This window comes from Oncorhynchus nerka, linkage group LG28 (assembly GCF_034236695.1).
Source record: "Oncorhynchus nerka isolate Pitt River linkage group LG28, Oner_Uvic_2.0, whole genome shotgun sequence".
In the NCBI taxonomy this organism is placed as follows: domain Eukaryota; kingdom Metazoa; phylum Chordata; class Actinopteri; order Salmoniformes; family Salmonidae; genus Oncorhynchus; species Oncorhynchus nerka.
The window spans coordinates 73,054,023-73,081,683 of NC_088423.1; the positions used below are offsets into that span (position 1 = coordinate 73,054,023).

At 42.4% G+C, this 27,661-nt stretch overlaps 1 protein-coding gene across 1 annotated transcript in view; it reads right to left on the reverse strand.

Annotated features, from left to right (window-relative positions):
- Nucleotides 1-6,005: 6,005 nt before the first annotated feature.
- Nucleotides 6,006-27,661, reverse strand: part of LOC115113658 (cingulin-like protein 1) — a 44,016-nt gene continuing 22,360 nt past the window's right edge. The window contains exons 10-19 of the mRNA XM_029641551.2: nt 26,461-26,565; nt 25,884-26,036; nt 25,576-25,746; nt 23,939-24,100; nt 11,634-11,723; nt 9,228-9,311; nt 8,845-8,969; nt 8,395-8,503; nt 8,146-8,309; nt 6,006-7,755 (exon numbers count right to left, since the gene is read on the reverse strand). Coding sequence (XP_029497411.1) covers nt 7,614-7,755; nt 8,146-8,309; nt 8,395-8,503; nt 8,845-8,969; nt 9,228-9,311; nt 11,634-11,723; nt 23,939-24,100; nt 25,576-25,746; nt 25,884-26,036; nt 26,461-26,565 — 1,305 coding nt within the window. The 3' untranslated portion in view covers nt 6,006-7,613. The remainder of the gene's footprint in view (nt 7,756-8,145; nt 8,310-8,394; nt 8,504-8,844; nt 8,970-9,227; nt 9,312-11,633; nt 11,724-23,938; nt 24,101-25,575; nt 25,747-25,883; nt 26,037-26,460; nt 26,566-27,661) is intronic.

The following is a 27,661-nucleotide window of genomic DNA, read 5'->3' on the forward strand; positions in this document are numbered from 1 at the left end:
TGTAAACTGGTAGCTAGGCAGGACTGCTTCTGGTACAGTAGCAGTATTGAGTGTATGCATTATAGACATTGAATGGTTTGTGGGAAATCATGTGTGAGTTGAATTACAGTAAGGTTGTATGGACAGGTATCTGTTTGCTTATATTCAGGTTTCGATAGTGTTTTAAGGCTTGGGGTGAAATGTGTTGATGATATGGTAGGCTGCTCATTTAAAATGTGATAGTTGATATTTGATCATTATAGGAGGGGGTTTTGACAAAGAGGGGTTGCTGATCCTTCCAGAGTTTGCATTGAATGTGAAAATATAGATACATATACTACTGTACCTTCCTTGAGAAAAATGCATGAAGTAGTTGACACATTTCTCCATGTCAAAATGGGGGATCACATTCCTGGTATTGGTATGGTCACAACTCTATGTCCTCCCTCAGCAGGAACAGACACATAGAAACTAAACTAATGTTCAGGGTATTTTCTTTGGTCTCATAGTAAAACCAATGGCGTAACAGGTCATGTTGCACATAGGCATTGAGTGGAGGCATAGAAAAGTTCAACTGAAATATATCATATGTTTCAACAAAAAAGCGCCAATATGTAAAGTAAGTAAATTGTCTGAATAATATGAGTGTTATTTCCACACTTTAAGGTTGACCATTAACCACCATGGTTTTGTTTACTTCTGAATCAGTCAGCCAGCCCCCTTTCATGCTATACCGATCACTTCTTAAAGTAACACGGGGATGTATCAAACTCAGATGCCATATTTCACTATCCCATGAGTACTATATGTCAGGTAAGGTGTGTTGATTGTGATCTTAGTGTCTTGCTTCTGGGAGGCACTTGATTCAACAGTGTTACTCTTGTTTCCACCTGGCTGGTCTTTCAAGAATGACTAGATTCATACTGGAGCCGATCTGATAGTCGAGCTCAGACCTCAGCAGGCCTCCAGGGAGAAACAGTTCAAGCCCAGAATATTTAATTATCTCATGACCTGGCATCCTCAGCATATCAAACTGCATACAATGACAACCACACGACCCTAAAGCTCCCAGACAACTCAGACACGGATGACAAGTTCATATCCTTTCAATAACAAGGCAACATACAAAACATGTATGTATTCTACTGACTTGTTAATTCAGTGTTTGATGTCGGAAGGCTGGCTGTAGGTTGTCTGTTCCTTTCTGATGCTTTCTGTTTGTTTTGTAAGAGAGAGGCTCAGGGAATTGGGCTCTCCTATCAACCATTGGCTGCATTAGACCCTCAGAAGACTGTCACTACACTTCTATGAGGATACTTACTGACGTGGTGAAGTGGCTGTTGTTGTAACCAACAACAAAAGCTGTTGTCTGTCCTGCATCACCACAGCCGTGGAATGTCATAGACTTTTGTTTTGGCAACTACCTCACGGAAGAGCCAATCGTCACCCACTGACAGACAGTCTTGTATCACAGATAGTCTGTCCCAATTGTACAATTATTCTGTCTGTTGTTGGAGTTCTCTGGAGTGAGTGAACAGCAAACTGGTTGTTTGACATTCGTAATGTTATCTGATCCCACTGGGCACACACTGGTTGAATCAACGCTGTTTCCACCTCATTTCAATTACATTACGTTGAACCAACTTGGAATATATGTTGAATTGATGTCTGTGCCAAGTGGGATGTTACTGTAAACCTTGAGGCATGATCTTGTGTTGGAAGCATTTTTTATTTTTTGAAGGACTTAAAGTGTCCTTCATATTGTTGAAAATATGTCTGAAACAAGCAGTCATTGTGGGGTTCAGAGTGACTCAGTGATGATGAGGTGTAAACTAAAATGACTGAAGATGAGGAAGTTTTTACTATATTTCAGGTTCATCATATAGGGTAACACTGACTAACACTGCTAAAGAGAGATAGGGAAATCTGACTCCTGAAGAACTAAGGCATCTTTAAGATTTAGTCATCTTTGTAGTGAATGGTGGTTTTGGGGTGTGAATGGGGGCCAGTGGTTGTGGAAGGCAGCCACCCTCTCTCTCCCTCTGGGTCTTATAAGGCTCCTGACAGTCAGGCTGGGTGATTAAAGCCATCTGCCAGGGGCCACAGCCCCCTATTGAGATTCATTAGCTACCTCATCATTAACGCTCTCACCCATAGAGATCATACATCAATCAGCATGCCTGCCCATTAACACTGTCTACAATTCATCTTCCAGCAGTGTCAGTCTCTCAATATGTATTCTGTAAAATGTTCTTTCTCTCCCATCATGAATAAGTAGTTGAGGTTTGTTATGAAACTTCATCAGAGGTGTCATGCCCATAGGGGGCACAAGGGCACTTGCCCCCTCAGATTTGTCATCTTAAATAAAATAATAGTTTTTTTGTTTTGTTGAATTAATTACTAAACTTAAGAGGGGGTACACTGACTGGACCAGGCAAGGTGTACCCCACCCCCGTAATAAGTGGTTCCTTCCAAGGTGCACCACAGAGAAAAGATATGCAAGGCAGGATGCTACATACTCTACCAGGATTTCCCAAACTCAGTCCTGCTTTTAGCTGCCGGTAATGGGCAGGACTCACAGTCAAAAGTTTGGACACACCTACTCATTCAAGAGTTTTTCTTTATTTAGTCTATTTTCTACATTGTATAATAATAGTGAAGACATCAACACTATGAAATAACACATATGGAGTCATGTAGTAACCAAAAAAGTGTTTTTGTAGATATAAATAGATTTTAGATTCTTCAAAGTAGCCACCCTTCGCCTTGATGACAGCTTTGCACACGCACACGCTTTGGCATTCTCTCAGCCATCTTCCTGAGGAATGCTTTTCCAACATTCTTGAAGGAGTTCCCACATATGTTGAGCACTTGTTGGTTGCTTTTCCTTCACTCTGCGGTCCAACTCATCTCAATTGGGTTGAGGTCAGGTGATTGTGAAGGCCAGGTCATCTGATGCAGAACTCCATCACTCTCCTTCTTGGTCAAATAGCCCTTACACAGCCTGGAGGTGTGTTTTGGGTCATTGTCCTCTTGAAAAACAAATGATAGTCCCATAATGTGCTAACCAGATGGGATGGCGTATCGCTGCAGAATGCTGTGGTAGCCATGCTGGTTAAGTGTGCCTTGAATTTGAAATAAATCACAGACAGTTCATTAAACAGTTTAAACTCACATTACATAAGTTCATAAATAGTTTCATCTTTACTCATTCTTTTTATACAACAATTAGATGCAAGCTTCATAACTGAGACTCTTGTATAAACAGAGTTGTGGTAATGTGGCTGTATTGTCTCTCATGAGTTTCACAAACATTAAACTAAATGGATCGGTCGTAGCTGGATTCTTCCCCGACCGTGTACACCTTCTCCAAAACATGTACATTGTTCAGTTCTCAAGTTCTATGCTGGAGAAGAGGTTCCTTTGTTCTCCTGTTGCCAAGATCCTTTTTATGTCTCTATTTTGTTTTGGTCAGGGAGTGAGTTTGGGGTGGGCATTCTATGTTTTGTGTTTCTATGATTTTCTATTTCTATGTTTTGGCCGAGTATGGTTCTCAATCAGGGACAGCTGTCTATCGTTGTCTCTGATTGGGAACCATACTTAGGTACCCTTTTTCCCACCTGTGTTTGTGGGAAGTTAACTTTGTTTGATGGCACATAGCCTTAAGCGTCATGGTTTGTGGTGTATTGTTTATTGTTTTGTCGGTGTCATTTGGAATAAAAGAGAAAATGTACGCTCACCACGCTGCACCTTGGTCCAGTTCTTTTAATGGCCGAGACACCTGTGAAACCTTCTCTCTCTCTCTATACTGTCTGGCCATGAGGAAGAGAGTCTCCTACAGGAATTTACGACCTGAGATAACAGCAGCCTGGCAGCGAGAGAGAGGGGGGAGGCACGCTACACCCAAAGAGGGCCACGTCATGACAGTTGAATTGCTGCAAAGAAACCACTACTAAAGGACACCAATAATAAGAAGAGACTTGCTTGGGCCAAGAAACACGAGCAATGGACATTAGACCGGTGGAAATCTGTCCTTTGGTCTGATGAGTCCAAATTTGAGATTCTTGCATTTCAGGTGAAGCTGGTTGAGAGAATGCCAAGAGTATGCAAAGCTATTATCAAGGCAAAGGGTGTTTACTTTGAAGAATCTCAAATATAAAATATATTTTGATTTGTTTAACACTTTGTTTGGATACTACATGATTCCATATGTGTTATTTCATTGTTTTGACATGTTCACTGTTATTCTACAATGTAGAGAATAGTAAAACTAAAGAAAAACCCTGGAATGAGTAGGTGTGTCCAAATTTCTGACTGGTACTGTATGTCTGTAAATGAGTTTGATTCAGCTATGAAGCCTATTGATTATTTTTTGATGAATAAATAAAACAAAAATGTTTTTTTTGTTTCTGTAATACTAGCCACCTGGCCATTTTATAAAGTTGGCTTTAGCTAGCCAGCTAGATAGGTTCCCAATCTCCCATCCTCATAACTCCTTACCAAGCCATTTCAGGCTATCAGTCAAGTTAGAGTAGCTTGTCTAACTATCGTAGCTGGTAAAATTGTTTGACTTTAGAAGAGACAAAAATTGATTTAATTATTGGGTTATGATACTACATCCCAGTGGCAGTTGTACTAAACTCCTAAGGCATAAAAGTTCTTAAAGAATCAATGTGGATTATTGGTTAAAATGTCAAGATTGCAGAGAAACACTGTTTCAGATGTTTGAAAAATGCTACATTTACTGATATTTGGACCTCCCTCCCTCCATCCTCATGTACTTCTTGCCCCTTCTAAAATAATGGGTGGATGACTCCCCTGTTCATCATCACCATGTCATGCTTCTTTCCCATCTCACCAACAGGCAAGCATGCATTTTACCAGCTTAGAGAAGAATATCAAGAGGACTTGAGAACACAATTTACAGCAGACAAAACAAAGCCAACATTCCAGATGTCTTTGAAATTCAGTCTCGTACCTTCTAGCGTGTGCCGTTAGCATTTCTACAGCTAGAGGGCAGCAGAGTACCATGTACAGTTTTGAGAAAGTTCTCAATAGTTGGTCGGACTACCTATTTTCATTTTTCAATATTATCTGAAAGAACAAGATATTCTTCAATCTCAACTAAAACATTCTAAAAGTTATGCAATTGAGACCTGAGGTAAAACAATGAATAGTGTCTGAGGCCAAGGTCCACTACTTCCAACTTTACAGAAAATCACTACAGCCACCAACCATGACAGCTTAATATTTTGCAATTGTAAAGTTACTACCTCATGACCATTTCCCGCTCCCCACTCCCATCTTTCACCAGTTACTGCATGAGTTCACCCAAGCACAGGACAAGAATTTCAAGAATGGTCATTCTCTAAAGCCCTCACAAAAGCCCTCCCAGTGTGTGTGCTGCTTGGACTGACAGAGGGGCCAGAGATGATCCCCACGCATTTAAAAGGTTGATTTGTTTGTTCTCCACAGAATGGCGACAAATGCAGGTCACGACCTGGGAACAATGACCTGCCAGTCTTGCTGAGAGGATAAGAAAGCCTTGTCTCTACTCCCTTTCTTCTGCTGTAGTCAACTGTAAAATACCTTTAAAAATAATGTAGTCATATCTCCTAATGAAGCCTGGATTGCACCTTCCCACATATGGTGTCATCTCTTTAACACAAGGGATCAATCATGTCCTTTCCCCCTGAGACCTTGGAGGACCTGTCCTGCGGTGCTTTGGTGTCAGGTGCTGGACACAGGATCAATAGGCTTCAGCAGGAAAATACTTGCCCACTCATCCCCCATTAAATATGGGGGGCTGATATTGACACAGCTGCTTTGGCCAGACAATAAAATAATAAGTAGGATGAATGAGGTCACACTGAGAGGATCATAAAGCATTCACGCACCACTGAGGTCAATCCTTTCAACTTCCTCATACAACTAAACACTCTCCAAAGTTGCTTATTTTGTGTACCTAAATAGATTAGAAGAGACAGATGTGATCAGCAGTATGATTTACAGAGACAATAAGAATGTGAGATTAACTAAGGATAACTTTATTTCATTTTAGCAGGGTTTTTAGTCTCAGCAAAGTACAGTTGTGTACATACAGAGAGGTAGCGGCAGTATTTCTTCTCAACCCCCCACTCCAAAACGCCTGGAGGAGGCACACAGCCAAAGGCCTCTTCTTCATTCTATATGGCAACAGCCTTGGACACCTTCAGAAATAATCCCTCGGACAGTGCAAATCATCACAGTGTAGCTAAACAGATCGATTGTCAATACAGCTCACCTGTAGAAAGTCCCTCATCATATAAACTTGCATAACAGAGGACAGTCCCCTCCAACAGATAATAGATAGGCACAACAGATGCTTATAACAGGTACTGACTGTATGGTCATATAGCATATTAATATGCTCCCACAGGTGCACATAGAAAATACAAAGGTAGGCAACACAAAAATAAATGTTAATTTTACATTAGATTGACTCGTATGTCCAATATTAACACTGTTTAGTTCTTGGAGGATATACCATAAACATAAATAGCTTCTTCTCACATTGTAACATGTTTCTGGTAAAAGTCATATTTCTATGAAATACAGAGATGAATCACTTTTAAACAAAAGTAAGGAATGTGTTTGTTACTATAATGCAAAAAAATGGATTATTGACGATTTAAACAATAATCTCAGGAGTAACAGAGCAGTCCCAGTAGTTAGTGGAAAAGCCCAACTAAAAATACACAGTAGAACCTTGATTTGAGAACGGTGATCTAACCAGTCTTTATAAAAGTTCTACTGTATCTTATTTTAATAAAGGCAGGGTTGAATACTGCAATAAGTCAGGAGTCATAAACCTGAAAACAGAAGTGATAAAACAGAGATGTGTCCTGTAGACCACACTAACATTATGGATGGATTACTATTCCTTATTCAGGTTTAAAAAATATACAAAAAAAGCATCTGTATAAAGAAGAATCCCTCATACAAATTTCCCTAAAAACATATTGCCCTTCATTCAGCCATTTCTTCATATATTCAAAAGTAAATAAATAGCTAATATTTCACTCAAATCAATTTAAGGCCTTACACTCTGCCTGACTTCATTACAAAATTGAATTGATGTTCTAATGCACAATACAAAAATGAATGTTTCAAATGAAATTTGTTGCTATCAGACTTGATAAGCGGCTTAACATATTTGATTAAAGATATAAAATCTAGTGTGGGATTAATACATTGATACATTTCAATAAGGCATAAGAGGTTACAGAATGCTGTCCTTTAGATTGCATTACAAGGTGAATAATTGGATTCCCTTTACATCTCTTTGCTGGATCATTCATAAGATGTAAGAAGACACATGCAATGATTATCTACAAACTTAGAAATTGTGCTGATAATTAAACTATTGCTAAATTATAATCAATAATTTACAAGACATTGCAATTAATCAATAACTATTATCTAGCCATTCCCTCTCAATCTATGTACTGTAAAAGGAAAAGCAAACACACATCACTATGCTATTTGACCGGTTTGCCAAAAGCACGTCGTGACCTGAAAGTGGTCTCTCTGAATAGGAGTCAGTCCACTTGGTCCTTCTGTAGTTTTAGTAACATTCTCTTCATTGTGTTGGTTCACAAAGAGAATGTTGACAGGATGTTGTCTTGACTAGAGGAGCGTTTATAGCCAGATGAAGAGCGGAAGTAGGTCTCTCCGTCCGTGCTGATGTCATCCTCATCATCATCGTCGTCCAGAGGAGCAGAGTTGGTCTTACGCCTTCAGGGAGGGGAAACTAGTGTTATTCTGGGTGGAGGGCTGGGTGAGGTAGTTTACACAGTATGAAAGAGTTACCGTATGATAGAAAGTGGGCTAAAGCCTACACACATTGCATTTGACTATGTTCATGTTAGACTACATTGCTCAGGAAGGTGTGATTAATACCCTAGGACAGTGGTAGGGAATGTGTTCAGATCAATTATAGTGGGTTCACATAATGTGTGTGCAACTGTGAAACTTCATAAACATGTGCTTTACACTGGAATTTCTTGGTGCTGTTAGCTTCAGCTGGCTAGAGCTGCATTATAATTAACTAGGTGAACAAATACCAAAGCAGAATGAGCATGTTCTTAGCGTCTTCTGTTAGCCGTGTGTATTTAGCATTTTTACCTCATCTCGCTGCGCAGGGATTTGAGCTGGCTCTGGAGCTGCTCGTTGGCCTCCTGCTGTTCATCCAGGTCTCTCTGCAGCTTCTTCTTGCCGTGTTCCAGCCGGTCAATCTCCTCCTCCGCCTCGTCCATCTGCCTCTTCAGGGCCTTCAGACGCAGGTTCAGCTGCAAGAGGAACACCGAGGGTTAAAACAGCTTTTTGTGTGTGTGTGTGTGTGTGTATATATATATGTGTATGTTGCATCCTGACCTGGTCCTTCTGATCCTGCAGTGAGTGGTGCTCTTCATCAACTTGCATCATCATCTCCTTCACCTTCCTCTCCAGCCTCCGGTTCACCAGCTGCAGGTTGGCACGGTCCCTAGAAAACACAGCATCATGGGTAAGACTACCGATCTGCTACATGTCACATACTGTAGCAGTCCATAAAACACTCTGGAAACCACAAGGTAATTGGCCATATGCCACATACTGCATGCATCTACACATAGTATGCAGTATAACCTAAAGAATGTAAAACTAAACTAACCAACCCAAAGAACCAAGGTTAAGTGCAATGTGACCTAATTAGAGCCAGACAGCTTCTGTAATGAGTCTGTAGGCAGCACTGGTCCCTATAGCAGGACCTCTCTTCTCCCTCCAACCCCTACCCCAATCCCACCTCTCCCTAGGAACCCAAAACAACCCCAACCCTAACCATACCGCTCCTCTCCCTCCAGCCTCTCCTCCAGCTCCTGGATCCGGCTCTCCAGCTGGCTCACCAGGCCCTCCTTGTTAGACTTCTGGGAGCCCTCCTGATGGGCTATTCTACTCTTCAGGTCCTTATTCTGTTAGAAACAGTGTGAGAAACAACTTTGATACACAGTCTTAGTTCTACTTTATTAGGTAATGTTTTGGTCAACAAGAACATTTTCAGAGCAGGAGTATAGAGATGGAAACAGAGAAGGACAGATAGAAGACAGAGATGGATTAGATGAGTGCATGTTTTGGTATGTTCTGGTAATGGACATTTCACAGATAGACTGCTGTTGTTTCCCCCCAGACAGGAAGGGAAGAAGGAGCGGGAAGAACAGGGCCGTGTGTACCTGTCTCTCCAGAGTCATCTTGTCACATTCCAGGTCCTGTCTGCCTGCCCTCTCCTGCAGGAGTTCATTCCTCATCTGCTCCACCTGTCAATCAGAGCGGAGACCTTCATCTCAATAGTTACACAACCTGAGAACACAATTATTATGAGAGGCTGCTCATGTGTCGGTAGGAAGACCCCTTCCTGTATGTGTAGGTGTGCAGTTGTTGTAGTGTCTTACTCAAGGTGGAAGGAGCCTTCCTGTAGCTAATTGGGGGTTTGGATATTCTTATTTCGGTTGCATTCCCCTGAACTGATCTCACGTCAGCTCTCAGTAATCTACATTCAGGTAGACTCAGATTTAGATTAACCTATCATAGCTAGTGCTGGGAATGCACTGACGCCTCTCAATTCCTCAGGGAGTTGAACTTCTTCCAAAAGCCAGACAGAGAAAAATGTAAATGTTAGCTTTTAAGCTTGACTATTTCTGTGAAAGATTAGAAACTGAGAATAATAAACAACCTTTGACTCAAACTTACAAACTCAAACTGTCAAACTACTTCATTGTCTCAGAGAGAAAGAGAGAATGAGAGAGTGAGAGAGAGCAGGAGAGACAGACAGACTAGTTCAAGAGAAGGTAATACAGATGTGGATGGAAAAAAGACAACTAATCAACAATTGTTTTTGCGAGGGAAGCTTAGTATGGGTGATATTTTATGCCAATTAGTGTGTGAAGGTGGGCTGCTCTGATGAACGATGGGCCACATAACTGGTGTGCCCAGTTCAGTGCTTGAGGGAGCTGATTCAGCAGACTGGAACATACAGCAGAAACTAATCTGCTTTGTGAGAGACGGCGGGAGGAGAGAGGAGAGATTACTCTCATTTAGACAGGAGAAGAGCACCTGGTGCCAGGAGAGACGCAGGTGTTCTTCCTGCCGCCCCTGCCCCCTCCCTCACTCCAAGCCATCATGGCCATGGAGACCCCACTCTCTCCGTCCCCCTCTACCCCTGACCACCACCACCACCACCACCACATCCTCCTATCCTATCCTCATCCACTTCACTAGGACTGTACACCACTCCACTGTTGCCTTGGCAACTCACCTTGGCCCAGTGTTGCAGTAATGCCACTTTGTCTAGTGCTACTCTTTTCTCTGTGCCAGGAGTTTCTTGCCTTTAAGGAAATGTAAGTACTTGTTCACTCCTTTAGGCCTCTCATACTTTTGTTCAGGTCTTTACATTTTCATCCATTTCAATGTTGGAGGACTGTGCAGACATAGCCCTTTAATCTTACCATAGCGGCACAATGAACCTGACTGTAAAATAAATGGTCCTATCTTTGTTAGACATGAAGAATGCATCATGATTGCATTGGCAGTATGTAAATCAATGAGAGCACAGTGAATTGCAGAGGTATTGCAACAGGCTAGATCCTTGGAGGTAAATGCACTCAGCACGTGTTGAATAATACAAACACATCCTAGAAGAAAAAGCTTGTCCTGTACATGAATTGTATCTGGAATAATGTCACTTCCTCATGAAAAAGCACCAGTCCAACAGTCTCCTGATCTGAGTTAGCAACCCTTTCTGACAACAACCCTTTCTGACAACAACCCTTTCTGACAACAACCCTTTCTGACAACAACCCTTTCTGACAACAACCCTTTCTGACAACAACCCTTTCTGACAACAACCCTTTCTCCAGGAAGCATGTACTCTGATCTCAATCTGAGTTTATAATGGCAACATCAGCAGGTTTATCAGAGGGGAAGGAAAGCTGCAGTGTTTAGGTCTGACTCCCTCAGGATGTGAGAACTATGATCAGCCACAATAAATGGATTTGTCCCTGAGACGCAGTCACAGCTAAGTGAATTCCATAGCCATAAACTCGATACATTTGGCAGTGTGCATATTTTGGCTGAGGTGGTGCATTAAAAGGGGTCTTTTGTGACTGATGCATGAAAATTGGATTGGCGCTTTTACACCGAGCAGGCAGCCTGCCAAACTGAACGATTATGCAAGATCCTCTTACATGGCAATAACCCCTCTGCTCTCTCCAGAACACAAATGAACTGGGATAGTGGGATTTTTGGGTGGCTGTTCCACACACACACACGCGCAATGAAGAATGGCTTGGTGTGTAGGTCTGTGTGTGTGGGTATTTGAGCTGTCGATGGCGGGAAGGGATGGCAGACAAGCACAAAGAACTGATACGGGGTGTAAGCTTAGATGTCACATTATGCCAAGCTGCTCTGGAATGACTGTACTTGAAATGCTTTCTGTCTTTTGCAGATGATAATGAAGTTCATGAAGTTTAGGAGTGTGACTCCCGGTCACAATAGAGTCAGAGACAAATTGGTGAACCATGGTTAATGAATGTTAGAATGCACCACTGACTGGAGGTCAGTTAGAGTGGTCAGGGACTCACCTGTTCTCTGCCTCGGTCTATCCTGACAATCAGCAGGTCTCCACTTTGCTTTTCCTCATCCAGATCCAGCTCCAGCTGATTGATCCTGTCCTGCAGTACACAGCATCAACATTGACATGGTAATACCAATGACATTATTATTTGACCTTGCTGTAAACATGGGGTTGTTTTTCTGAATGACAGCTTTAGATTTCCTTCTGCCGTGTTTGCCATCACACCACAGTCAACAGCAGAGGCCTGCAGTACACATGACTTGTGTCTATAACAAACTCAGGAAAGATCCCAGCTAGCACATTTGGTTCCTTGGAAGTTGTGGGATTGTATGTTTTTGATTTCACATTGGTTATGGGAAGCAATACATTTCCTGACCGATAAAACTGAACGTTTTATTTAAACGTTTTGAGAACAGAAGTAAAAATGTTGCCTTTTCTGGGAACGTGCATTTTTTTGGTTGCAGGGAGGTTCTGAGAATGTTTTATTCTGGTTCCTTGAATTTTTTCCTGGGAGGTTTTATTAACGGTCTGAGAACAGAATTTATAGGTTATTTGGAGGTTTTTAAATAATTTAATAAAAATGTTCGCTGAATCATTTAATAAGACTTTTAATAACATCTTATTTTGCTTTAACTCTTTAGCACAGATAGGACACACAGAAATGAATTTCCTTAGACATGAATCATGCAAACACATTTATTTTTTATAGTGACACGGCATCAGTGAGATTCGAACCTATAAATTGTTGCATCCCCAGTTAAAGGAAGGAGGTTCTTTTTAGTTATTGCAAAGAGAAACTCGACAGTATAAAGCATTAACATCATGGAAACGGTTTATTTCCAACATGACAACAGATACAACATAGCCAGTTCAATGAGGGCCTGACAATTAAGCTATGCGCATCCAAACAGATACATTCTTCCAATATCAGGCACTGAACATGTGCATACCATTTTAACCAGAAGCAGCATGTTATTATGCACATCTCTCAAACACTACAGATCCTCCCCTGTAACTTCAACTAGTTGAGAACCTTACTCTTGTCACGCCCTGACCGTAGATTGCATTATATGTTTCTATTTTTTGTTTGGTCAGGGTGTGATGTGGGTGGGTATTCTATGTTTGTATGTCTAGGTTTTGTATTTCTATGTTTTGGCCGGGTATGGTTCTCAATCAGGGACAGCTGTCTTTCGTTGTCTCTGATTGAGAACCATACTTAGGTAGCCTGTTTTCCCACTGTTAGTTGTGGGTGGTTATTTTCTGTTTAGTGTTGGTTGCACATTGCAGAACTGTTTCGGCTACGTTTGTGTTATTTTGTATTCAGTGTTCAGTCAGTTAAGCTAATAAATATGAACACCTACCCCGCTGCATTTTGGTCCAATGACTCTTCTTCCGACGAAAGCCGTGACAACTCTCTTATTTTAACTTTAACAATGTTTATTTTAACAACTCCTAAGTACATAACCAATTTACTGCGTTAACATTCCAGGATTCTTCAAAACAAGTTGTTACATATTTCTTTGTTAAAAAATAAAATAAAATTATTCCCAGTAGTCCTTTTACAAGTCCAGCCTCTGTGGTGGGCGTTTGTTACGGACAGGACGGGGTCTCAGAACAACATTCTGAGGCTTCCACCAAGGCGCATCTCAACTGTTTCAGCAGCTGTGCTCTGAGGCATATTGATCGCATTGTCCATCTCAATGTCATCAACATCATAGTTCCAAGATCCTCCTACATAAAGAGAACCATCTCCCTGTGCAAGAGCATCACCTTGTCTCCTTGGCTTGATGTTCAACATCTGATTCATGTCTTTTCACAAAGTTACCCTCAACATTAACCATGTATGTAGCAAGAACCAGAACCTTAGTTATCACACCATTCAACCATATTTCTCCTCCCCTGTAATTCTTTACCAAGACCTCTTGAACAACAGAGAAGGATCTGACCTGTGGTTTGCCACTGACCCCTCAGTCTGTTCACTCGGCGAGAACTATGGTTTAATCAGGGACAGCCGTGTACGAACCTGTCTCTTTAAGAACAGCTCTGCTGGCGTTTTGCGTGTTCTAGTATGTGGTGTGTTGTGGTAGCCATATAGGAAGTTAGCAACACAATACTGTAACGTCATACCACCTACTGCTCTGTTCTTAGCTAGTGACTTCTTAAGATTTTGCACTAGCCTTTCAGCTAACCCATTTGAAGCTGGGTGATATGCAGGTGGCGTGGTATGCTTGATACCATTCAATTTTAAGTACGTTTTCATTTCACATGAAGTGAATTGTGGGCCATTATCTGTGACTACTTCCTGGGGCAGACCATAGGAAGCAAACAGATTTGAGTACCTCAACAGTTTTAGCTGAAGTAGTACTCTGCATGTGTACAATTTCTGGCCATCTAGCATAAGCATCCATAACAATCAAAAACAATTGCTTGTGGTCTTCTGCAAGGTCTAAGTGAATTCTCTCCCATTGACCTGATGCCCATTGCCATGTACTGGCAATTTTGCAGGCATGCTACACTTCTGCTTGCATATGTCACAGAGACTTACTTCAGTTTCAATATTTTCATCAAGAGTGGGCCACCAGAAAATACTTCTAGCTAAGGATTTCATCTTAACTACACCCCAATCACTCATGTAGTTCTGCCAATAGTCTGCTTTGCAGGCTTTGTGGAATCACCACCCTGAAACCCCAAAGAATACAATCATCTTCAATGGTAAGTTCAAACTTTCTTTTGACATAAGGTTAAAAGACTTCGTCTGGTCATGGTTTGGCCAACCTGACATTACATACTGCTTAACCATTTTCACTCTATACACTGGATTTGGTGTAGGACCCCTACAATCACCCAGTGGGAGTCTGGACAACGCATCTGCATTGCCATGCTGCCATGTTTCTAAAATAAAAGACCATCGCTGCATTCTAGCTGCTGCAAGTGTTGGGACACCTGTCTTAGGACCAAGAATCATAAGAAGAGGCTTATGGTCTGTCAGCATGGTACATTTCCTACCATACAGATACTCATGGAATTTCATGAAACTCCAAACACCAGTCCTAGTGCTACTTTCTCTATTTGAGAATAGTTCCTTTCTGTTTGGGAAGCATCCTAGAGGCAATTGCTATAGGTTTCTCAGAACCATCCTTCATTTAGTGAGACATCACAGCACCTACACCTACCGCTGAAGCATTTACAGGCTAGTATGAGCTGTAGCTCCGGGTTGTAGTGAACTAATACCTGGCTAGTAAGTAAACTCAGCAAAAAAAGAAACATCCTCACTGTCAACTGCGTTTATTTTCAGCAAACGTGTAAATATTTGTATGAACCTAACAAGATTCAACAATTGAGACAAACTGAACATGTTCCACAGACATGTAACTAACAGAAATTGAATAATGTGTCCCTGAACAAAGGGGAGGTCAAAATCAAAAGTAACAGTCAGTATCTGGTGTGGCCACCAGCTGCATTAAGTACTGCAGTGCATCTCCTCATGGACTGCACCAGATATGCCAGTTCTTGCTGTGAGATGTTAACCCACCCTTCCACCAAGGCACATGCAAGTTCCCGGACATTTCTGGTGGGATTGGCCCTCACCCTCACCCTCCAATCCAACAGGTCCCAGACGTGCTCAATGGGATTGAGATCCGGGCTCTTCGCTGGCCATGGCAGAACACTGATATTCCTGACTTGCAGGAAATCACGCACAGAACGAGCAGTATGGCTGGTGGCATTGTCATGCTGGAGGGTCATGTCAGAATGAGCCTGCAGGAAGGGTACCACACAAGGGAGGAGGATGTCTTCCCTGTAATGCACAGCGTTGAGATTGCCTGCAATGACAACAAGCTCAGTCAGATGATGCTGTGACACACCGCCCCAGACCATGACGGACCCTCCACCTCCAAATCGATCCCACTCCAGAGTACAGGCCTTGGTGTAACGCTCATTCCTTCGACAATAAACGCAAATCCGATCATCACCTCTGGTGAGACAAAACCGCGACTCATCAGTGAAGAGCACTTTTTGACAGTCCTGTCTGGTCCAGTGACGGTGGGTTTGTGCCCATAGGCAACGTTGTCTGGTGAGGACCTGCCTTACAACAGGCCTACAAGCCCTCAGTCCAGCCTCTCTCAGCCTATTGCAGACAGTCTGAGCACTGATGGAGGGATTGGACGTTCCTGGTGTAACTCGGGCAGTTGTTGTTGCCATCCTGTACCTGTCCCGCAGGTGTGATGTTCGGATGTACCGATTCTGTGCCGGTGTGGTTACACGTGGTCTGCCACTGCGAGGACGATCAGCTGTCCATCCCGTCTCCCATTAGCGTTGTCTTAGGCATCTCACAGTACAGACATTGCAATTTATTGCCCTGGCCACATCTGCAGTCCTCATACCTCCTTGCAGCATGCCTAAGGCATATTTACGCAGATGAGCACGGACCCTGGGCGTCTTTCTTTTGGTGTTTTTAGAAAGGCCTCTTCAGTGTCCAAAGTTTTCATAACTGTAAACTTAATTGCCTACCGTCTGTAAGCTGTTAGTGTCTTAATGACCGTTCCACAGGCGCATGTTCATACATTTTTATATGGTTCATTGAACAAGCATGGAAACAGTGTTTAAACCCTTTACAATGAAGATCTGTGAAGTTTTGGGGATTTTTATGAATTATCTTTGAAAGACAGGGTCCTGAAAAAGGGACGTTTCTTTTTTTTTGCTGAGTTTAGATGTCTCTTAGCTTCCTCAAAAGTACTTTGGCTTTTCTGTGACCATTCCCATTTGACACCTTTCTGCAGTAGAGCGGTCACAGCCTTAACTATGGTAGACAGATTTTGAATTAATTTTCCATAATAGTTAAGTAACAAAAGAAAAGACCTGAGCTCAGTGGTGTTTGTAGGAATGGGAGCCTAATAGCTTCAGTTGTCTGTTTCATGGGGTGCATCCCCTCTGCATCTATCACATGACCTAGATAGGCTATGCTGTTCTGGAAGAAATAACATCTCTTTTAACCTTCAGATTTCAGTCTTTTTAGCACTTCTTCAAGATTTCTCATGTGCTCTACTGTGTTACGCCCTGTGATAAGTATATCATCAAGATAGTAGATTACCCCATTTATACCTTGTAGGATCAGATCAATTATTTTCTGAAAAATAGCTCGAGCACAGGCAACACCATAAGGAAGCCTGTTGACCTTAAACAACCCCTTATGCATATTCATGGTGAGATAATGCTTAGAGCTCTCCTCTAGTTGTCCTGGATGGTATGCCTGTGACAAATCCAGCTTTGTGAACTTCTCACCCCGTCAGCTTGGTGAACGAGTCCTGTGTTTTTGGTAACGGATACTGATCTACTTCCAGCCATGGATTGATAGTTACCTGTATTGTCTGTTTTCGGTACACACACACAACTGGAGCAGCCCATTCACTGTAGTTAACTAGATTAAGGACCCCTTCTGACTCCAATTTGACAAGCTGTTTTTCAACAGCTTCTCTAAATGCAGAGATTTTCCCTTTTAGAACTTGTGACTCTTTACTGTACGTTTTTAAACACAAAGTTTGCAGGTGTTATGTTCCCCAGTTTCCGTGTTGTTGTGTGTTTGTACAGTTGAAGTCGGAAGTTTACATACACTTAGGTTGGAGTCATTCCAACTCGTTTTTCAACAACTCCACAAATTTCTTGTTAACACACTATAGTTTTGGCAAGTCGGTTGGGACATCTACTTGTGCATGACACAAGTAATTTTTCCAACAATTGTTAACAGACAGATTATTTCACTTATAATTCACTGTATCACAATTCCAGTGGGTCAGAAGTTTACATACACTAAATTGACTGTGCCTTTAAACAGCTTGTAAAATTCCATAAAATGAGGCCATGGCTTTAGAAGCTTCTGATAGGCTAATTGACATAATTTGAGTCAATTGGAGCTGTACCTGTGGATGTATTTCAAGGCCTACCTTCAAACACAGTGCCTCTTTGCTTGACATCATGGGAAAATCAAATGAAAACAGCCAAGACCTCCACAAGTCTGGTTCATCATTGGGAGCAATTTCCAAACGCCTGAAGGTACCACGTTCATCTGTACAAACAATAGTACACAAGTATAAACACCATGGGACCACGCAGCCGTCATACCGCTCAGGAAGGAGACGCGTTCTGTCTCCTAGAGAGTGCGAATCAATCCCAGAATCGCAGAACAACAGCAAAAGACCTTGTGAAGATGCTGGAGGAAACAGGTGCAAAAGTATCTATATCCACAGTTAAACAAGTCCTATATCGACATAACCTGAAAGGCCGCTCAGTAAGGAAGAAGCCACTGCTCCAAAACCGCCATAAAAAAGCCAGACTACAGTTTGCAACTGCACATGGGGACAAAGATCATACTTTTTGGAGAAATGTCCTCTGGTCTGATTAAACAAAAATAGAACTGTTTGGCCATAATGACCATCGTTATGTTTGGAGGAAAAAGAGGGAGGCTTGCAAGCCAAGGAACACAATCCCAACCGTGAAGCACGGGGGTGGCAGCATCATGTTGTGGGGGTGCTTTGCTGCAGGAGGGACTGGTGCACTTCACAAAATAGATGGCCTCATGAGAAAGGAAAATGATGTGGATATATTGAAGCAAAATCTCAAGACATCAGTCAGGAAGTCGAAAATGGGTCTTCCAAATGGACAATGACCCCAAGCATACTTCCAAAGTTGTGTCAAAATGGCTTAAGGACAACACAGTCAAGCTATTGGAGTGGCCATCACAAAGCCCTGACCTCAATGCTATAGAACATTTGTGGGGAGAACTGAAAAAGCGTGTGTGAGCAAGGAGGATTTACAAACCTGACTCAGTTACACCAGCTCTGTCAGGAGGAATGGGACAAAATTCACCCAACTTATTGTGGGAAGCTTGTGGAAGGCTACCTGAAACGTTTGACAAAAGGTAAACAATGTAAAGGCAATGCTACCAAATACTAACTGAGTGTATGTAAACTTCTGACCCACTGGGAATGCTATGAAAGAAAAAAAAGCTGAAATAAATAACTTTCTACTATTATTCTGACTTTTCACATTCTTAAATAAAGTGGTGATCCTAACTGACCTAAAACAGGGAATTTTTACTAGGATTAAATGTCAGGAATTGTGAAAAACTGAGTTAATATGTATTTGGCTAAGGTGTATGTAAACTTCCGACTTCAACTGTATGTGTTTGTACGTGTGTGCATTTCAGGATGGCTTCCTGGATTCCAAAGCAGCTGATTGGTCGGCTCATCACTAATTTGAGCTCTGACCCCGCCCTCTCGTCAGGGGAAACAGCTGACTGCAATTACCGACTCCTTCTTCTGCAGCTTTAAAAGCCAGTGTTCCTTGTGTTAGGAGAGAGATGTCTGGTGTTGGTCTGGTAAATTTGTTGAAAGTGGTTTTGAGCTGTTCCTGTAGAGGTACAGTGCCTTGCGAAAGTATTCGGCCCCCTTGAACTTTGCGACCTTTTGCCACATTTCAGGCTTCAAACATAAAGATATAAAACTGTATTTTTTTGTGAAGAATCAACAACAAGTGGGACACAATCATGAAGTGGAACGACATTTATTGGATATTTCAAACTTTTTTAATAAATCAAAAACTGAAAAATTGGGCGTGCAAAATTATTCAGCCCCTTTACTTTCAGTGCAGCAAACTCTCTCCAGAAGTTCAGTGAGGATCTCTGAATGATCCAATGTTGACCTAAATGACTAATGATGATAAATACAATCCACCTGTGTGTAATCAAGTCTCCGTATAAATGCACCTGCACTGTGATAGTCTCAGAGGTCCGTTAAAAGCGCAGAGAGCATCATGAAGAACAAGGAACACACCAGGCATGTCCGAGATACTGTTGTGAAGAAGTTTAAAGCCGGATTTGGATACAAAAAGATTTCCCAAGCTTTAAACATCCCAAGGAGCACTGTGCAAGCGATAATATTGAAATGGAAGGAGTATCAGACCACTGCAAATCTACCAAGACCTGGCCGTCCCTCTAAACTTTCAGCTCATACAAGGAGAAGACTGATCAGAGATGCAGCCAAGAGGCCCATGATCACTCTGGATGAACTGCAGAGATCTACAGCTGAGGTGGGAGACTCTGTCCATAGGACAACAATCAGTCGTATATTGCACAAATCTGGCCTTTATGGAAGAGTGGCAAGAAGAAAGCCATTTCTTAAAGATATCCATAAAAAGTGTTGTTTAAAGTTTGCCACAAGCCACCTGGGAGACACACCAAACATGTGGAAGAAGGTGCTCTGGTCAGATGAAACCAAAATGGAACTTTTTGGCAACAGTGCAAAACGTTATGTTTGGCGTAAAAGCAACACCCTGAACACACCATCCCCACTGTCAAACATGGTGGTGGCAGCATCATGGTTTGGGCCTGCTTTTCTTCAGCAGGGACAGGGAAGATGGTTCAAATTGATGGGAAGATGGATGGAGCCAAATACAGGACCATTCTGGAAGAAAACCTGATGGAGTCTGCAAAAGACCTGAGACTGGGACGGAGATTTGTCTTCCAACAAGACAATGATCCAAAACATAAAGCAAAATCTACAATTGAATGATTCAAAAATAAACATATCCAGGTGTTAGAATGGCCAAGTCAAAGTCCAGACCTGAATCCAATCGAGAATCTGTGGAAAGAACTGAAAACTGCTGTTCACAAATGCTCTCCATCCAACCTCACTGAGCTCGAGCTCTTTTGCAAGGAGGAATGGGATAAAATTTCAGTCCCTCGATGTGCAAAACTGATAGAGACATACCCCAAGCGACTTACAGCTGTAATCGCAGCAAAAGGTGGCGCTACAAAGTATTAACTTAAGGGGGCTGAATAATTTTGCACACCCAATTTTTCAGTTTTTGATTTGTTAAAAAAGTTTGAAATATCCAATAAATGTCGTTCCACTTCATGATTGTGTCCCACTTGTTGTTGATTCTTCACAAAAAAATACAGTTTTATATCTTTATGTTTGAAGCCTGAAATGTGGCAAAAGGTCGCAAAGTTCAAGGGGGCCGAATACTTTCGCAAGGCACTGTATATGTGTATACCATAGTACCTAGTGTTTTTGGTTTATTGAAATTGTTCAATACGTTTGAATTATTCTGTTCATTTGTTCCCAGGGGGGGAAGGGGAAGGCACCTTGGTAGTTTTTAGGCAAGAGGCCTGCAGGCATACATATACCCGTAGTATTTACTCTCTCTGCACACTAGGTAAGACCTAGGCGGACCACCCCGCTGTATTTTGGTTAGTGCGCCAGGTGATGCTAAGAATAGGTAACCAGTGGGTAGGCAGGTAAGGTAGGAGAGGGAACTTTAACTTTTCTTTGGTTCCGTCCAGCCCCTTTTCCCCACCTTACCGTGTGAAGGAAGAATAAATTCCTTGTAAACGGTAATATTCTCTGCCTCTGTCATCCTTACCCGCACCTACAATCACGTCCCTTTTTTCCCCACTCCACGGGGAGTTGAGTTGTAGCCGGGTGTTGCGTTCCCTCAAAGGTGTATGTAACAGCAGGGCTCAATTTCACCTTCTTGAACCTGCGGTTATACAACCTCTATCACAGAAACTGCTGCACCTGTATCAACTTCCATTTTGGGTCTCACATCTACCCTTACATACACAGTACGGTTTAGTAATGTCTTTACCTGTATTTAATGCAAACAGGTCAATTCCTTTTACGTTACCCAACTCAGTCAGTGGCAAACAGCCGATGTCCCTTTATCAGATGTCTGGCTCATGTGAGATGTAATGCTCATCTCTGTTGCAATGACGTTCTTGCCTCTCTCTCGCTGGTGTTCGTTGCCCTGGTGCTGATCATCGTCTTCCTGCAGTCGAAGTAAGGAGGCCTCTCTCTCTGTAGCATCCAGGTGCTTGTTCCATTTTGTTTGCTTCGTAATTTTTTTTTTCACTTGACACTCCCGACAGGCCCTGGCTATGTGTTCTTCTTGCACTCCCGACATGCCCTGGCTATGTGTTCTTCTTGCACTCCCGACATGCCCTGGCTATGTGTTCTTCTTGCACTCCCGACAGGCCCTGGCTATGTGTTCTTCTTGCACTCCCGACAGGCCCTGGCTATGTGTTCTTCTTGCACTCCCGACATGCCCTGCCTATGTGTTCTTCTTGCACTCCCGACATGCCCTGGCTATGTGTTATTCTTGCACTCCCGACATGCCCTGGCTATGTGTTCTTCTTGCACTCCCGACAGGCCCTGGCTATGTGTTCTTCTTGCACTCCCGACAGGCCCTGGCTATGTGTTCTTCTTGCACTCCCGACAGGCCCTGGCTATGTGTTCTTCTTGCACTCCCGACATGCCCTGGCTATGTGTTTTTCTTGCACTCCCGACATGCCCTGGCTATGTGTTCTTCTTGCACTCCCGACATGCCCTGGCTATGTGTTCTTCTTGCACTCCCGACATGCCCTGGCTATGTGTTCTTCTTGCACTCCCGACATGCCCTGGCTATGTGTTCTTCTTGCACTCCCGACAGGCCCTGGCTATGTGTTCTTCTTGCACTCCCGACAGGCCCTGGCTATGTTCTTCTTGCACTCCCGACATGCCCTGGCTATGTGTTCTTCTTGCACTCCCGACAGGCCCTGGCTATGTGTTCTTCTTGCACTCCCGACAGGCCCTGGCTATGTGTTCTTCTTGCACTCCCGACAGGCCCTGGCTATGTGTTCTTCTTGCACTCCCGACAGGCCCTGGCTATGTGTTCTTCTTGCACTCCCGACAGGCCCTGGCTATGTGTTCTTCTTGCACTCCCGACAGGCCCTGGCTATGTGTTCTTCTTGCACTCCCGACAGGCCCTGGCTATGTGTTCTTCTTGCACTCCCGACATGCCCTGGCTATGTGTTCTTCTTGCACTCCCGACACTCAATCCTTGTAGCGGCACTCATTTGGCTTGTGCCCTTTTCCCGCGCAATGGTAACATGGTTTACCTGTTTTTCTTCACGACTGCATTTTGCTTTAAAGGTATTTTGTGAGAACTGCTGTGCACTTTCTTTAATTCAAAAGTATTTTGTGTGATCTACGTTTAGTAAACTGTTTCTCAGCTCTGCACTTTAAACACAGCACACATCTATCACGTAATGACTCAAACTGACCAAATTTACATGTGGCTAATGCTTTTCTTAAACTAGCCAAGTACTCACTAATAGACTCTCCCTTGAGTTGACTCCTTGACTGAAACTTTCATCTTTCAGTAATTAAATTTGTCCTCGGTACGTAGTGACTTTTCAACAGTGTGACCGACAATCTTGTGAGACTTTCTGCCAACAATAAGAAAAATGGCTTTTGACTTATCCTCGTACTTGAGCCCATTAACTTCAAATCTGTTCGACACTTTCCTCAGTGAAAATCCTCGGCCTTGCCGAACATCATCGTCGGTGATAGCTTTTCTACACAGACTGTCTTGACGGAGCTTGCACTTTCTTGCTCGCGCTTGTTCTCCTTCAGACAAAAACTCACATCCCCGGTTAAAGGAAGCAGATTATTTTTTGTTATTGCAAAGAGAAACTTGACAGTATAAAACATTAACATCATGAAGACGGTTTATTTCTAACATGACAGCGGATACAACATAGCCGGTTCCAAGCTGAGTCCATCTGCACCCGCTCAAAGGTAGCACACTTGAATAACCTGGCCAACAACCAATGAGGGCCTGCCAATTAAACTAGGCGCATCCAATCAGATCCATATTTCCAATATCACACACTGAACACGTGCACACCATTTTAACCAGATGTGCATAATAACATGCTCCTTATCTCTCAAACTACAATCTTATGTTCTCTATCCATGGAATTAGTCCACTCAACAAGTACTGCCATTTCCACAGAATTTGTCTCTTAACGTTCTTTGAACTATTTAAGAACATGCCCAATGTCAAACCAGTTGGAGAATGTTCCTAGAACATTACAAACATTTTTATTGAATGTAACCATGTTTGAACTTTTAGGAAACATTCTGTTCAAGTAATGAAATACCAAGAAAATGTTATTTTGTCATTCCTTAAATATGCCAGGAATGTTCTAAAACCAAGTAACTATCTTGCACCATTCCCAGAAAGTTGTTGTATGCAAAATAACCATAGGACAACGCTGCTCTCACCAAGCTCTAAGAAACATATGGTTCTCAGAACGTTATGTGCTAGCTGGGAACTGTTCCTTTCTCAGGACTGGAGTACAAACAAACAGACTAAATGGAAGGACTAGCATACACTGACTGAAGACTCAAAGATAACCAATTAATACAGCCCAGAAAGTCTCCATGAACACATGTATAGTTTAGAGACAATGTGAAATGAATAATTAAGATATACCTCCATGAGTTTGACCTGTCGGATTTTGTCATCCTTGGAGTGGGCTTTGGTCTCTGCCTCCACCTCCAGGTCATAGACTTTCTGCTCCAGGGCCTTCTCCTTGAGCACCGAATCATCCCTCTCCCTCTTACACTGCCTCAGGTCTTCTTCCACATGGCTCAGCTGCAGGACACACACCACACATACTTTTAAAACAGAATGGAAATGGAAAACAAGTTTTGTGAATGCCTCCTATTCATTTACCAGTACACCACAGCGAACAATAAACCACACGTATGTGTCATACTGTTACAGTAACATCCATACCTGTCATGCATGCTTTAGCAATGCAATTTCAGCAGTGGCCACAAGATGCCATCTGTTCCTTTAACAATAGTGACTTAAGAGAAACTTTCACAAACACTAGCCTGGTGAGTGAAGAAAATGAAAGAAGAAAATACATTTGTCTTTAGCATGTCTCAATGTGCATGCTTATAAGATGGATGTCGGGGGTTGGGACAGACTGGAGATCTGAAGCAGATGAAACAGTGACCTCATCACCAGGCTTTAGAGGAGTGTGTCAGTCGGGAGGAGGATGTGGGGTCAGTCATTCCTGCTCTCACAACAATGACACTACATCCCCCTCTTCCTGTAGACCAGCTGGACAAAGATACATCAGCCTATCCCATCTGTGCATATACATTACACTGGGTAGACTACAACACAAAGATGAACCATTAGCAGAAAGTCCTCTCTCTTCTGTAAAACGGACACATTTCTATGGAAAAACTGAGCATGTTATGGCTCACAATTCCAATGGTGTTTGAACTGTGTTGGACTGAGTCTGGCCACCTGTCTTTAACCTACTGTAGGAAATAGGTTTTCTTTAATGACATTCTGCAGGGGTTAGTACCTCAGACACACAATGAGGGAGGACATTATTAGATCAAATAAACAATGCTTATCCCATAACCAACAAAAACATTCCAAAGATTCCAAAGTGTTTAGTAGGTCAAACCATACCCAATGAGCAAGTGGCCCTGGGTTATAACAACATTATGTGGTGCAGATCACAGCTACTAAGGAGTTATAGTTAGATTGTGAAAATGAACCACAGTAATTGGAAAAATATTAGCTGGAGAATTCCTAAATGAGGCAAAATGCCATGAAGAACTTAACAGAGGCTCAATCCAAATTTCATAAGCCTACCTAGCTACAACTCCCTTAATGTATGAGAACAATGGATGTAATGTAAGATAGTCACAGCTAATAATTTGATATTGTTCAATTAAAAGAGGTTCATAAATTCATCCTAGTGTCTGAAGTTCTAGATTGCTAAAACATTCTGATGCTTCACCAATAGAAAAACAATGACTCAGATTTATTTTACCACCCTCCACAGCTCCAACTCTAAACCACAGATATCTATGAAAATATACATTATCTAACCTCTTTAACCCTCTAATACCACCAGGCCACCAGGCATCTACAGCTGTGACCTTCTGGTCCAGTTCAGGGCAAAGGGGAAGTATAAGAGGGGAGAGGACACATTCCAAAGCCATGACCTCACTGTACAGACCCTGCGTGGGTGTTTACAACACACTGAGTCAGGACAATGGCTCATCCTCCATTGTCATGGGGAGCACTGGCCAACCCACCTCCTCCTGCAGGGACTTAGCAGCCAGACGGGACTTGTCCAGCTCCACACCCCGTTCCCTCAGCTGTCTCTGAAGCTCAGCCAGCTCCCGACGGTTCTTCTCCTTGTACACGTCTATCTGCTCCTGCAGCTCCTGGGTGGATGACTGAGAGGCCTCCACGATCTCACTCATCTACAGGGAGAGAGGGAGAAGGTATAGTTAGCCTTGCTAACAAACAGACATGCATGCACACATTGACACATGCATGTGGTGTGATATTTGATTGACTAAAACAAGGATGTCCGAAGGCCTTTAGTTGGTCCACTCACCTCCCTCTGTAGTTTCTCCACTGTGCGGTCCAGCAGACTCCTCTCGTCCTCTACCTCATTCTTAGTGTTCTTGAACTGTTCTTTTTGACTCCTCTCCTCCTTCAGCCTCTCCTCCAGCTCTCTGTGGTCATGGTTCAGCTTGGTCAAGTTCCTCTGTAACAGAAAGAGTTTAGAAAGATGGGTCAGAATGGTAAGGAGGACCAGCACTTATGCTTTATTATTCTCACCAGTAAATTCTCCCGAGCTTGTGGTTAAAGCCTGGTCAATCTTAGCTGTACATCCTCTAACCATGTCAAAGCCTGGTCAATCTTACCTGTACATCCTCTAACCATGTGGTCAAAGCCTGGTCAATCTTACCTGTACATCCTCTAACCATTTGGTCAAAGCCTGGTCAATCTTAGCTGTACATCCTCTAACCATGTGGTCAAAGCCTGGTCAATCTTACTTGTACATCCTCTAACCATGTGGTCAAAGCCTGGTCAATCTTAGCTGTACATCCTCTAACCATGTGGTCAAAGCCTGGTCAATCTTAGCTGTACATCCTCTAACCATGTGGTCAAAGCCTGGTCAATCTTACCTGTACATCCTCTAACCGTGTGGTCAGAGCACGGTTGGCACGTGACATCTCCTCCTCCTGCTCCTTGATTTCTTCCAAAGACTCTTCCAGTTGCCTCTTCTCTATCTGTGAGTTTACACATACACATTAACATACACCAGCATAAGACAATAGGTAACAGATCTGACCTTCAATGTGAAAAGTTTTATTACTGTCAATCTGATTGACACTCCTGTGCAATTTACAGTGGCTCTCCTTTATATAACTAGCAGCTCATGTTACACCCGAGGATCTGTCTTTTTCAGCCATCTATTTCCTGTGTTTGAGGGACGCAAAATACACTTAAATCTTGCTGAATTGATTGCTTTCATTTTACTCCTGCGACTGTTTCATACTTTGCTTGTGCCTGTCTTTTTTATTTGTTAACATTACGAATGCGGAAATGCTTGTAATGACCTGTCAAACACACCCCGGTAACGGCTGAAATGGGGTCAATGGAATACAATGTCTTTCAGTTGAATCTATAATAATGCTAAAGCTTCATCAGGGATTTAACGCACCGCCTCGACACTTACATCACAAGAAAGAGAAGAAAGAAAGAATTGAATACAGTTGAAATGTTTACAAATTACATGCACTGAAAGGATTATAGTGATATTATGTCTGATCTCATAAACAATGTAAAGTCTCTTTAGATATGTTTAATCTAGAGCAAAGTGTGTTGATTTTTAATCCAAGGATATCCTGCTATTGATACACTTGTTTAATTATGCAAGAGAACTTGACAACAACAGTAATTAATGAGGCAGTCTAGACAGCGCATGAGAGTGAGGGTAGGGTAGACAGAGAAAGAATTTGGTAGTTGAAGCCCTGTTATGTTAATGTTGCCATATATGCAAATACACCCTGTGTGTTTATGCAAATGAGGCACATCAACTATATATATATATATATATATATATATATATATACACATTTTAAGTCGGAAGTTTACATACACCTTAGCCAAATACATTTAAACTCTGTTTTTCACAATTCCTGACATTTAATCCTAGTAAAAATCCCCTGTTTTAGGTCAGCTAGGATCACCACTTTATTTTAAGAATGTGAAATGTCAGAATAATAGTGGAGATAATTATTTCTTTCAGCTTTTATTTCTTTCATCACATTCCCAGTGGGTCAGAAGTTTACATACACTCAATTAGTATTTGGTAGGATTGCC